General features: G+C 46.4%; 1 protein-coding gene across 2 annotated transcripts in view; it reads left to right on the top strand.

The window, feature by feature from the left end:
- Window positions 1–8,962, top strand: part of LOC143281904 (uncharacterized) — a 32,979-nt gene extending 24,017 nt beyond the window's left edge. For both annotated transcript variants that reach the window (XM_076587188.1, XM_076587187.1), the window contains exons 10-12: window positions 820–2,946; window positions 4,129–4,231; window positions 7,086–8,962. In XM_076587188.1, coding sequence (XP_076443303.1) covers window positions 820–2,946; window positions 4,129–4,231; window positions 7,086–7,289 — 2,434 coding nt within the window. In that variant the 3' untranslated portion in view covers window positions 7,290–8,962. The remainder of the gene's footprint in view (window positions 1–819; window positions 2,947–4,128; window positions 4,232–7,085) is intronic.
- The last annotated feature ends 4,884 nt before the right edge of the window (window positions 8,963–13,846 follow it).

Below are 13,846 nucleotides of genomic sequence, written 5' to 3'. Positions count from 1 at the left end.
TGTGGTTTATGCATGAGACTGATGACAGGAATAGTTCATTTTTATCACCGTCATGTTGTGGTTTATGCATGGGACTGATGACAGGAATAGTTCATTTTATCACCATCATGTGGTTTATGCATGGGACTGATGACAGGAATAGTTCATTTTATCACCGCCATGTTGTGGTTTATGCATGGGACTGATGACAGGAATAGTTCATTTTATCACCGTCATGTTGTGGTTTATGCATGGGACTGATGACAGGAATAGTTCATTTTATCACCGTCATGTTGTGGTTTATGCATAGGACGGTTGACAGGAATAGTTCATTTTATCACCGTCATGTTGTGGTTTATGCATGGGACTGATGACAGGAATAGTTCATTTTATCACCGTCATGTTGTGGTTTATGCATGGGACTGATGACAGGAATAGTTCATTTTATCACCGTCATGTTGTGGTTTATGCATGGGACTGATGACAGGAATCAGATTGGGAATCAATTACCGTAATTTTATTATCTCATGTAAAGAAAAGAAGAGCTGTGCAGCTCTCTTAGAAGTCAGGGTTTCTCGGCACCATCCTGGAAAAGAACAACCAGATGTGATACAGAAGACTGAAATATGGGGCTTTTATGCTTTGACGGTTATGGATTAAAGGAATCAAAAGAGGATTAAAGGGATTTCTAGGGTAGAGGTTTAGAAGGATCCACACACACAGGCCAGTGACGGAGGAAAAAGACTGACTAATCTTACTCCCCCACCTTCCCCCGAAAAAACAAGAAAAAAAAGAAAGACCTGAACCTTGTGATGTGTACATGGTGCCGCACTCCCCTAGGGTGAAGGAGCTGCGGCGTGACAGCGGGCCGACTGCAGGGGGCGGCGCCTCGTTCGGCCAGGCCATGAACCTGCTGATGAACATCCCCATCACCGCCCCCTCCGTCTTCCACCCCTCCAACGTGCTGTCCACCTCCACCCCTGTCCGCCCCAGGCTGCATGACCCCCCAGGACCCCCCACCTCCTCTGCTGCTGCCGACATCATGCTGGACCCCTCAGAGACACCCATCAGGGGTCACAACGTCTTCCCCAAGTCCACGTCCAAGATCCGGGCCAGGGCTCCCGCAGCAGAGAGCCTGGCCATGCCCAGCAAGCCGCGGCTGTCATCAGGGGCCAGAACCCCATCAGGGGCAGCGGCGTCGCAGGGAGTTGCGCCCCCTCACCCTGAGGCGTCGCCCAGTGAGTCGGACCACACGGACACGGACTCCAACAACGTGACCCACCCCACGGAAACGCGCGCCCAGCCCTCCGTGCCCAACATCCCCGTCATCAGGTCCACGGACACTGACTTCGACTTCCCCACTTCGGACTTCAACAACGTTGATGACCACCTTAATGACCTCAGCCAGGGCGGCGGCAGCAACCTCAACCAGCTTGGTGACAAGGCCAGGCGACCCAAAGGGTCGGAGGGCAAAGGTCAGTCCAAGGGTCAAGGAGATGAAGGTTGGAGGGTGGGGGGGGACCAGGCTTCGGCAGCCTGTGCCAGTGGCCCTCGGTCAGAGTCGGGGAGAGGCCAGAGTGGGGAGAGGCGAGCGTCAAACCCCTCCCCCACCCCAACCACCAACCAGCTGTCGGGCAGGAGCACCAGCAGGACACCCCAACCACACAGACGCACCCCCTCCCCTGCCCCCAAACACACCAGGAGTTCCCAGCCCACCTCCCACCCTCACCCTCCCTCGTCCAGTGCTGCAGCAGGCAGGCCAGTTGTGAGTGAGTCGGGCAGGGTGGTGTCCCCTGTGCCCTCTGGCGGCAGAACCGTGTCGGGACCCCCCACCACTGACAGCTTTGACGATGAGCTGCTGTTCGGAGGGCCTGGGGACGACAGGCCCACCGCCGCGCCTCAGGCACGTGCGGCATCCTCGGGCGGGGGGCCTGGCGGGGATGGGGCCAGCAGCAAGACACTGAGCAAACTGCTGCCCGGGCTGCAGACCGCCCTCAGCTCTGACCTGGCTAGCTTCTCACAGCGCTCCCCCCTCAGGGGCGGCCCCCCAGAAAGGACCAACCCCAGCCCCAGGGAGCCTTCCCAGGCCGGTGAGCCCTCCCCCCACCCCCTGTCCCCCTCCCCCCGCCCCCTGTCGCCCTCCCCTCGCCCTATATCCCCCTCCTCCCGGCGTGAGGAGGGTGGGGGCAGTGCCCGGGGCGTGTCTCCGGGCAGGGGCCCCCTGGCTGCCCCCAGCTGTGCGGCCATCAAGGACTGGGTGGCCCACAAGGCGGACCCGGATCAGGGGCCAGGGGCGAGGGCCAGCAGGCGCAGAACGGAGAGGGCCGATCCAGTGTCTGGTCCAGCTGGCGACAACCTTCCCTTTGCCGCCTACTCTGTGCAGGACCCTTCCCCCCGCCAGCCCCCCGCAGCAGCTCAAGACAGGCTGCAGGGCAGGAACGGTTCACAGACGGCATTGACGTTGATGTCTGAAGTCGTAGGGGACTCTGCAGCCCCTGTCTTCAAGTCTCCGACATCTCACGGGCTGAGCGGACCCAGCTCTGATCCTGTCATCACGCCAAACACTGCTGTCGCAGCGTCCGCCCACAAAGACACTTCCTCTAGCTCGCTGCCTACCCACTCCAACCTTGCAGGCACTAAGTATGACACGCCTGTGGACTCTCACCACAGACAGCTGTCGTCAGACAGCACCACGCCTGTGTTTCCCTCCTCCAAAACACCGTCGTGCTCGGCACTGGTGACGGAGAAACTGATGTCCGGCGCAGTGTTCTCCCCCATCCACCCCCAGCCGGTCAGCACGTCCGGGGGACAGGTGGCGCTGCGAGGGCTGGCCCCCACCACCACCAACAACAGCAGCAGCACCAGTTCCAGTATCGTCCACCCCACACCGCTGTCCGTGTCGGCCTCCAGTGCCCCCCTGTCGGCCTCCTCCGCCCCCTTCACTCTGGCTGACAGGGAACAGGCCAGGTGAGTGGGTGTTGGTGTGTGTCTGTTGTGTGTGTGGAGGGTGAGGGTAGTGTGTGGGTGGGTGGTGAGGGGGTAGTGTGTCTGTTTGTGTGTGTGTGGAGGGAGGTGGTCGTGTGTGTATGTGTGTGTGTGGAGGGAGGGGGCATTGGTGGGTGTGTTGTGTGTTTGGAGGGAAGGAGTAGTGTGTCTGTTGATATGTGTTGGGGTGGGGGGTGGTAGTGTGAATGCTAGTGTGTGTGTGTCAGGGGGAGGGGGTGGGAAGTTATTGCATGTGTTTGTGAGGGGTGGGGTTTGTGTGTGTGCTGTTGTGTGTGGCTAGGGTGGGGGGCGGGTAGTGTTTGCTGGTGTGTGTGTGTGTGTGTGTGTGGGGGGGGGGTATTGTGTGTATTGGTGTGTGTGGGTGGGGTGGGGGGTATTCTGTGTGTTGGTGTGTGTGGGGGGGGGGGTTGGGGGTAGGAGGTAGTGTATGTGTTTGTGTTTGGAGGGGAGGGGCGGGGGAGGTAGTGTGTGTGTGGGGGGGGGGGGGTTGGGGGTAGGAGGTAGTGTATGTGTTTGTGTTTGGAGGGGAGGGGCGGGGGAGGTAGTAGTGTGTGTGCCGGTGTGTGTTGGTGTGTGTGCGTATTTTATGCTGTGTGTGTTGGTGTGTGGAGGGTGTGTGAGCGTCGGTAGACAAGAGAGTGGGGAAGGGACTGCACAACTCCTCCTCACTAAAAAAAAAAAAAGTCACCTGTGCTGGTCAGGCAACACACACCGACAGATAAGCCTGCCTGCCTACTCATCCGTCGGATTGACAGGAGACTCCATCATCGTATGTGTTGCTCAGTATATCGGTAACTCAGAGCCGCGGTTGCCCCAGTCCTGCCTGCCTGTTGTTCCATACCCCACCGACAGCCGTGTGTGTGCTTCAGACTTTTGGTCTCTGGAGCCGCATGTTTGTCTGCTGATGATGTCGCAAGGCAGCCTCATCCTCGGTTCACAGGAGACTGTCATGTCTGTGATGTGTGTGTGTGTTGTGGAGGGAGGCAGGGAGGGGGATGGAGGGGGAATTGGGTGTGTGTGTGTGCTTAGTGGGTGTGGGGGACGTAGGAGGAGGAGTGTGTGTGAAGAGATAATTATGTTTATATATATCCCTCACGGACTGACTTACTGGTACATGATTTATGAGGGTGACATTGTGTGCAGAATCTCCCTGGTAGGATCTCACGAGGATCAGCTGGCGTCCATCACCTCGCTGTGCAAACAGGAGATGAAGCTGCTGCTCAGCGCCAAGAAAGCCGTGCCACGGGTAAGGGTCACTGTGTCATGGGTAAAGGTCACTCCTGGGTAAAGGTCACTGTGTCATGGGTAAGGGTCACTCCTGGATAAGGGTCACTGTGTCAAGGGTAAGGGTCACTCCTGGATAAGGGTCACTGTGTCAAGGGTAAAGGTCACTCCTGGGTAAGGGTCACTGTACCATGGGTAAGGGTCACTCCTGGATAAGGGTCATCACTGTACCATGGGTATGGGGCACACCTGGTCCATGCAGTTTGCCAGTCAGGTGGTTCATGATGATAACTGATCAGGGCAGTCAGTCCCACGGCACATCAATGAGTCATGACCTTTGTGTGCAACCCCACTCTTACATGTTGGCCTGCCATTGTGAGAAGAGTCTGAAGTCATCAATTATAGTTGTGGAGTGTTGGCCCAGTGCTAACGCATCCGCCTAGGAAGTGAGAGAATCTGAGTGTGCTGGTTTGAATCCTTCTGTTGCCAGTATTTTCTCCCCCTCCACTAGACCTTGAGTGGTGGTCTGGACTCTAGTCATTCGGATTAGACGATAAACCGAGGTCCTGTGTGCAGCATGCACTTAGCGCACATTAAAGAACCCACAGCAACAAAAGGGTTTTCCCTGGCAAAATTCTGTAGAAAAATCCACTTCAATAGGGAAACAAATAAAATTACAGGCAGGAAGAAAAACAGGGTGGCGCTCTCATTCCAGCAACGCGCTCTCCCTGGGGGAGAGCAGCCTGAATTTCACACTAGAGAAATCTCTTGTGACAAAAGAGTAATACAATACAATATGTGTGCTCCCCAGAGCACAGGCACCGACTGAATTCTCCTCAGTCAGCTTCTTCTCTAGACGATCCATCTCCCACACATACACAGAACATTCACTGCATGGATGACACACAGTTTTGAACTGTGGTGGACAAATTATACCAGTACTGCTTTCCTTGCTGGGTCTTTGGGAAAAGGTTTCAAAGTTCCAGTTTCATTTTCAGTCTCTCAAGTAGGCGTCACTGGATTCGGACTAACTTGTATACGCTACACCACATTTCAAGGCAGATAGTAATAATAATATTATTATTATTATTACTACTACCTTTTTTTATAATTATTATTTATTTATTTGTGTATATTTGTGTAAGCTTATCTATTATTTATTCACCTTTTTCTCTTTTTTTTTTTTTTTTTTTTTTTACATTATAATTATTATTTATTTATTCATTTATTTATTTATTTGTGTAAGCTTATCTATTATTTATTCACCTTTTTCTTTCTCTCTTTTTTTTTTTTTACATTATAATTGTTATTTATTTATTTATTTGTGTACGCTTATCTATTATTTATTCACCTTTTTTCTTTTTTTCTTTTTTTTCCCTCAAGGCCTGACTAAGCGCGTTGGGTTACGCTGCTGGTCAGGCATCTGCTTCGCAGATGTGGTGTAGCGTATATGGATTTGTCCGAACGCAGTGACGCCTCCTTGAGCTACTGAAACTGAAACTCAAGGCAGATGCCTGGCAGCAGCATACCCCCAACATGCTTGTCAGGCCTTGAGTGCATGCATATAATTATATTTGTGTACCTATGAGACTCAGTGGATTTCTTTTACAGAATTTTGCCAGAGGACAACTCGTTTGATGCCATGGGCTTTTTGACTCACTTGTGTGAACAAAGTGAGTCTATGTTTTAACCTGGTGTTCGGTTGTCTGTGTGTGTGTCCATGTGTCCGTGGTAAACTTTAACATTGACATTTTCTCTGCAAATATTTTGTCAGTTGACACCAAATTTGGCATAAAAATAGGAAAAATTCAGTTCTTTCCAGTCATCTTGTTTAAAACAATATTGCACCTCTGGGTTGGGTTTCTTAAAAAAAGAAGCCTAATTATATGCAAACTGCATTTACTGTTATATTTATATTTTTTTGTATTCTCTAAACTTGGCACTTTGATCTCTTATTCTGACACAACAAGAGGAGTCATTATTATCATTTTTTGTTCAAACAGGAACTTCTTTTGCTAAGCATGGAAGTTTTTTTTATTTTGCAAACGTTTTGGTGCAGTTAGTAAAAAAGGGAAATTACTCTGTAATTAATGCAAGGGGACTTAATTTATCACAAGTGAGTCTTGAAGGCCTTGCCTCTCTTGTTTTTCCAGTGTGCCAAGTGTGTGCTTCACACAAGACTGAACGGCTCGATGCTCAGTTTGATTTTCCAGTCCAGCTTGTGTGTGTGTGTGTGTGTGTGTGTTAGCCATTCATTGTGGCGACCATGTATACGTGTGTGTGTGTGTGTGCATGCGCGAGCATGTGTGTGTGTGTTGGCCATTCATTGTGGTGACTATGTGTGTGTGTATCTGTGTGTGTGTCTGTGTCTCTGTGTATCTGTGTGTATGTGTGTTGGCCATTCATTGTGCTGACCATGTGTGTGTCTGTGTCTGTGTGTGTCTGTGTGTGTATCTCTGTGTGTGTGTCTGTGTTGGCCATTCATTGTGGTGACCAAGTGTGTGTGTGTGTGTGTCTGTGTTTGTGTATCTATGTGTGTGTGTGTGTGTGTTGGCCATTCATTGTGCTGACCATGTGTGTGTGTCTGTGTGTGTGTGTGTTGGCCATTCATTGTGGTGACCATGTGTGTCTGTGTCTGTGTCTGTATCTCCGTTCTGTGTGTGTATCTATATGTGTGTGTGTGTTGGCCATTCATTGTGGTGACCATGTGTGTATGTGTGTGTGTGTGTGTCTGTGTCTGTGTGTGTGTCTGTGTCTCTGTGTGTGTATCTATGCATGTGTGTGTGTGTTGGCCATTCATTGTGGTGACCATGTGTGTGTGTGTGTGTGTGTCTGTCTCTGTCTCTGTGTGTATCTATGCATGTGTGTGTGTGCAGAGTTTTGAGGACTACATCAGCCGAGTCAACAGCATCCTGACCCAGAAGATGTCAGCCATTCAGCTGCTTCAGGACCACATCCACCACTACCAGACCCGCTTCTCCCCCCACCCGCCACCCGCCCACACCCACGCCCCCATCCCCACCTCTGTCTCTGTCTCTGCTGCCGGTGCCAGCAGCAACGACAGTCCTGCCGCATCCTAGAGTCGGGCTTGTATAGCACTGCTGGCCTGTGAATGAGTCAGGTGTGTGTGTGTGTGTGTGTGTGTGTTTGGGGAGGGGGGATGGGTAAGTGTTGGTATGTGCGGTATGTGTGTACGGGTGGGGTGGGGGTCAAGGTGTGTGTGTGAGTGTGTGCATTTGTGTGTGTGTGAGCATGTGTGTATATGTGTGTGCCTATGACTGTGTGGGACAGTGTGCGCACACAACTGTATCTTTGGATGAAGCAACATGCTTGCAGTTTCTCGAAAAGCATGTGACAAGTTTTAAAAGCAAAAGAAATCTAGATATTTAACGCTTGTTTAACTAGACAACATAAGAGTTTGTTCAAAAAAAAAAAAAAAATCCTTATACACACTCCCTTGAATTCAGTTAAATGGAGTGAATGTGTTTATAAACTGCGTCATGATCTGATTAGGTCAGATGCATTCATTGCCAACATTCACAGTGAGTAAGGAAGGACAAAAGCACACACAGCACTTTTACTGTTTTGTTTGTTCTTCTTCTTCTTCTTCTTCCACTTAACGACCAACATCAGTATGCTAAGGAAAATTGTCATGTTGTGGGAGGTTGCTGTTGGGTGCAATTTAGCTGGACAACCGAGGGATGTTCTGTTAACTGATAGGGGTGCTGGGGTGCAGTCCACTGGTGTGTCCTCATCTCCAGCTAGGCCAATCCGGCTACCATAACGGTCCCCGGGAATACACCCGACTGGCACAGCCCTAGCCTTCTACAACACTACTTACCAGTGGAAAAAAACCAACATATGTCTATGTTAGTGGTGCATGTGTTTCATTTACTGAAAAGTGAAAGTTCTCGTTTGGTTCCCTGAGGTTCACGTTAGGGCAAAGGTTCTTGACTACAGCTTTCTTCCTGATGTTGAGAAAAACACAGGATGTATGTTTAGATTCCTGACGCGTTTGTTTTCTTTGTTTGTATGTACAAATACACACACACACACACACACAAACACACACAAAAACACACAACACACACACACACACACACACACACACACAACCCCATCATCATCATCCATTGCAGTGTCTTGACTGGTAATGAATAACCTTTAATGACTGAATCAGATTTTAGAAAAGTAATATGGCTATTCTTTATTGCATTTAAGTCAAACTTAATTTTCAAAAAAGTATTAAATAATCTGGATTGACTCTGAGTCAAACTTGACTTATAAAACGAATGAATGATGCTCATTGACTGAGTAACACTTAATTTTGAGAAAAGTGATGGATAATGTGAATGGACATTGAGTCAAACTCGATTTTAAGACTGAGTAACACTTAATTTTGAGAAAAGTGATGGATAATGTGAATGGACATTGAGTCAAACTCGATTTTAAGACTGAGTAACACTTAATTTTGAGAAAAGTGATGGATAATGTGAATGGACATCGAGTCAAACTCGATTTTAAGAAAAGTAGTAACTGGCTCTGGCCTTCCACTGACTTACTTCCATCCTTCCCTCCAAACCCTACGACTGGAAGCTCCACAGTTGCTATGAAATCCATCCTTCCCTCCAAACCCTACGACTGGAAGCTCCACAGTTGCTATGAAATCCATCCTTCCCTCCAAACCCTACGACTGGAAGCTCCACAGTTGCTATGAAAATTGCTGGCTAAGACTAAAGTCAAGGAACAGAGAAATTACAACCCTGGCACCCCCCCCCCCCCCCCCCCCACCCCCCCCCCCCCCCCCCCCCCCCCCCACACCTCCCCCCCCCCCCCCAAAAAAAAAAAATCAAACCACTGGAAGCAGTTTCCTAGTTGCAGTAATCAATTAAAACTGAACCAAGCGACAGCTATGTCATCTGTAGGGGCCTTGATTGGTATTGTGACTGGTAAGAGAGAGAGAGAGAGAGAGAGGAAGAGTTGTGTTTTTTTTGTTTTTTTTTAGATTTAATTTTTTATTTATTGTTTGTTATTACACCCCCAGCAAATTTGTACATGTGATTCACTTGGTGTGAGAACATTGATCATACGGCACATGCAGTCACTGTATGTCCATGTGGCTTCTGAATTTAAAAAAAAAAAAATTTATATGGCTTCTATACATATTCATTTAGTAAGGGTTTTTTTTTTTTTCATTATCATTCATGCGTTATTTCATTTTTATTCCTTGTTTGCTCATTTGTTTATTCGACGGATATAATTTATTCATCCTTCATTGTTCAGTATTATGAATGCATGATGAAAGTCGTATTTCAGTACATTTAAATTTTGACAGACCAGTGTGTACCTGTTCATCGTTTGTATCAAGTCTTTCAGATGGGAGTGTGACTGCTGTTTGTGCAGATTTTGGGGGAGTCTGTTCAGACATCTTGTTCATAAGTGTGAAAAATGTGGGAAATGATTTATTAGGTGATTTGAGGCTCTGTGTGTGGGTATATGGGGGGAGAGTGTATGTCAATATTTTTTTTGTGTGTGTACACATGTTTTATTCGGTTTGCATTCACATTTGTGTACAACAAGGCTGTGAATGAACGCACAGCAGGCAAAGCAATCGCACACTTGCATGCACACACATGTACTTAAATATACACATACTGGTACATACATACATACATACAGACATGCATGCATGCACACTGCCAGATTAGCACACCGATTCTGAAATGACATGCTGTGTAAAGACGTGGAAAAGCCATACATTACAGTCACTTGACAGTGTACAAAGAACATATGTGAACTTGCATGTGTGCATTTTTGCTTTTGTTTCTTTGTTGTCGTTTTTTGTGTGTTTTTTTTTAATAATCTGTGAGTTTCCAATACTCCTTGAATAAGCCATGTTATTTATTTATTACCAAAACATGAGGTGTGTTTTTAGCAAGTTTGACTGTAAAGTTTGAATGTTGGTGAAAAATATGAAAGTGGTTATGAGATGGAAGTGGCTTCATTTGTTGGAAAAAAGCCAAGATGAAATATATATATGTATGTACTGTAGATATATATATATCTAATGAGGATTTTTTTTAAATCCAAAACATTCCTCACAAAGATACATGTTATGATATATACAATAATTTACACATTGGTTGATGTATTGTGATAGATATATTTTTTATTGTCCGTCCAGAAGATGATCAGTTGTGATAACAGACTTGACTGAACTCTGTTTTTTAGTTGTTGTTGTTGTTTGGGGTTTTTTTTGCTTTTGTTTTTTTTTAATAATGGAAAATTGTTGACTTTACTGTCAGGGTTTTATACGCTTTGTTTTGTAAAGAAATGTACTTTATGTGAAGTGTTGTTTTTGTTGTTGTTTTTTTGTGTGTGTTTTTGGGGGGTAGGTTGGTTTGATTGTTTTTCTTTTCCAGCAGACATGTTCAAATCTGTTGAATGATTTTTTTTTTAATAAATGAGTTTGGCACTCGGTTTCTTGCTGATTGCTAATCCTCCAGTTTCTCATTTGTATTTTTACCAGGATGCTGAATATTTGTTTTAAATGTGTGCATGCATAAACGTGTTGTGTGTGTGTCCGTGTGTGTGTCCGTGTGCATGTGCCTGTATTGTGTGTCCACTGTTACGTGTGCCTGCTGAACGTGTCTGATATGTCAGTGTCATTGGAACTGTCAGGAGACAGTTAATGGGAAACAACCCCAGCTACTGCACCTTGCTCCCTAGCAAGTTTGAGGATGGATTGCATCCCTTGCTTTTCTCCTGAAGCTCGATCTTCCCCAACCTTCTGTTAAAGAAAAAGAAAAAAAGAAAATAAAATAAAAGAAAAATAAAGAAAGAAAAAAACAATGAATAAAGATGAAAAAGAAGAAGACGAAAGGGAGAACAAATGACAAGAAGAATAAGGGAGAGAGAGAGAGAGGACATGGATGAAGTATTTTTCATCAATTATGTCCTGATCTCTCTCTCTCTCTCTCTCTCTCTCTCTCTCTCTCTCTCTATATATATATATATATATTTTTTTTTTTTTTTTTTTTTTTTTTTAAGATTGAATACAGCTCTGTATTACCACAACATAATATGCACCAAAACACATTGTTTTTTTTTTTTATATTTTATAGCATTCAAAATATTTTAATTACACATGTATTCTGTTTTATGACAAACGTTTAGTGAATAAATTTGTATACATTGTCCATGAACAAAATGTTTAAAAAAAACAAACAAACCACACACAAAAAAAACCCAGAAAAATCTCCACAAAATCAAAAAAATATATATTAGCACAGACAGCATTCATCAATATACCAATAAAGTTGTTTTCATATCTAGGGCAGTGAGTAACTCCCAACTACTGGCAGAATCATCAGAAGCAACTTTAGTTCTGTTATTACTGTACATTCAATTGATTTCATGCAAAAAAAAAAAAAAAAAAAAAGGATGGTGGGGGGCAGGGAAATAAGCATTTACAACATCTTTTTACAGAAACAAACAAAATGGAAAAAGGTAACGACTACATGGTAACTTTAAATGGGGAAAAAAAAAACACACCCACTTTCTCCACAAAGTAAAGAAACAGACTGAGGCTGACGACTGATGATCCATCTGCATAGGCAGTGGTGCCAGCCACCATGACCATGCCTGGGAGGTTGATTCTAACAAAAGAAAATCATGGGACAAAATAGTTCTTGCTGTCAAATGAAACTCGCGTGACCTGGGCGAGCCAGTTCCCAAGTTCCCTGGTGTGGCAGCTTTCACCCCACCAGACTTCCATCATCTTTCTTCATCTGTTCACAAATTCTTGTCAGTTTTCAAAAAGGAGTCGTTCTTCTTGTGAAAAGTCAGAATGAAACTGAGACAGGTGACTGGCTTTCAGGTGATTCCTTCACACCTGTAGTGTTTGATTAGGACAGGTGACTGGTCATCATGTGAATCCTTCACACCTGTGGTGTTTGATTAGGACAGGTGACTGGTCATCAGGTGAATCCTTCACACCTGTGGTGTTTGATTAGGACAGGTGACTGGCCTTCAGGTGATTCCTTCACACCTGTAGTGTTTGATTAGGACAGGTGACTGGCCTTCAGGTGATTCCTTCACACCTGTAGTGTTTGATTAGGACAGGTGACTGGTCATCATGTGAATCCTTCACACCTGTGGTGTTTGATTAGGACAGGTGACTGGCCTTCAGGTGAATCCTTCACACCTGTAGTGTTTGATTTGGACAGGTGACTGGTCATCAGGTGAATCCTTCACACCTGTAGTGTTTGATTTGGACAGGTGACTGGTCATCATGTGAATCCTTCACACCTGTGGTGTTTGATTTGGACAGGTGACTGGTCATCAGGTGAATCCTTCACACCTGTGGTGTTTGATTTGGACAGGTGACTGGCCATCAGGTGAATCCTTCACACCTGTAGTGTTTGATTAGGACAGGTGACTGGTCATCATGTGAATCCTTCACACCTGTAGTGTTTGATTAGGACAGGTGACTGGCCTTCAGGTGAATCCTTCACACCTGCTAGTGTTTGATTAGGACAGGTGACTGGCCATCAGGTGAATCCTTCACACCTGTAGTGTTTCATGAGGACAGGTGACTGGCCATCAGGTGAATCCTTCACACCTAGTGTTTGATTACGACATATGACTGGTCATCAGGTGAATCCTTCACACCTGTAGTGTTTCATGAGGACAGGTGATTGGCCATCAGGTGAATCCTTCACACCTGTAGTGTTTGATTACGACATATGACTGGTCATCAGGTGAATCCTTCACACCTGTAGTGTTTGATTAGGACAGGTGACTGGCCATCAGGTGAATCCTTCACACCTAGTGTTTGATTAGGACAGGTGACTGGCCTTCAGGTGAATCCTTCACACCTAGTGTTTGATTAGGACAGGTGGCTGGCCTTCAGGTGAATCCTTCACACCTGTAGTGTTTGATTAGGACAGGTGACTGGCCATCAGGTGAATCCTTCACACCTGTAGTTTGATTTGGACAGGTGATTGGCCATCAGGTGAATCCTTCACACCTGTAGTGTTTGATTAGGACAGGTGACTGGCCTTCAGGTGAATCCTTCACACCTGTAGTGTTTGATTAGGACAGGTGACTGGTCATCATGTGAATCCTTCACACCTGTGGTGTTTGATTAGGACAGGTGACTGGTCATCAGGTGAATCCTTCACACCTGTAGTGTTTGATTAGGACAGGTGACTGGCCTTCAGGTGAATCCTTCACGCCTGTAGTTTTTGATGAGGACAGGTGACTGGCCTTCAGGTGAATCCTTCACACCTGTAGTGTTTGATGAGGACAGGTGACTGGTCATCATGTGAATCCTTCACACCTGTAGTGTTTGATTAGGACAGGTCACTGGCCTTCAGGTGAATCCTTCACCAAACCTGTAGTGTTTGATTAGGACAGGCGACTGGTCATCAGGTGAATCCTTCACACCTGTAGTGTTTGATTAGGACAGGTGACTGGCCATCAGGTGAATCCTTCACACCTGTAGTGTTTGATTACGACATATGACTGGTCATCAGGTGAATCCTTCACACCTGTAGTGTTTGATTAGGACAGGTGACTGGCCATCATGTGAATCCTTCACACCTGTGGTGTTTGATTAGGACAGGTGACTGGT

This window comes from Babylonia areolata, chromosome 5 (assembly GCF_041734735.1).
Source record: "Babylonia areolata isolate BAREFJ2019XMU chromosome 5, ASM4173473v1, whole genome shotgun sequence".
Classification (NCBI taxonomy): domain Eukaryota; kingdom Metazoa; phylum Mollusca; class Gastropoda; order Neogastropoda; family Buccinidae; genus Babylonia; species Babylonia areolata.
This window is presented reverse-complemented; position numbering and strand designations above follow the sequence as displayed.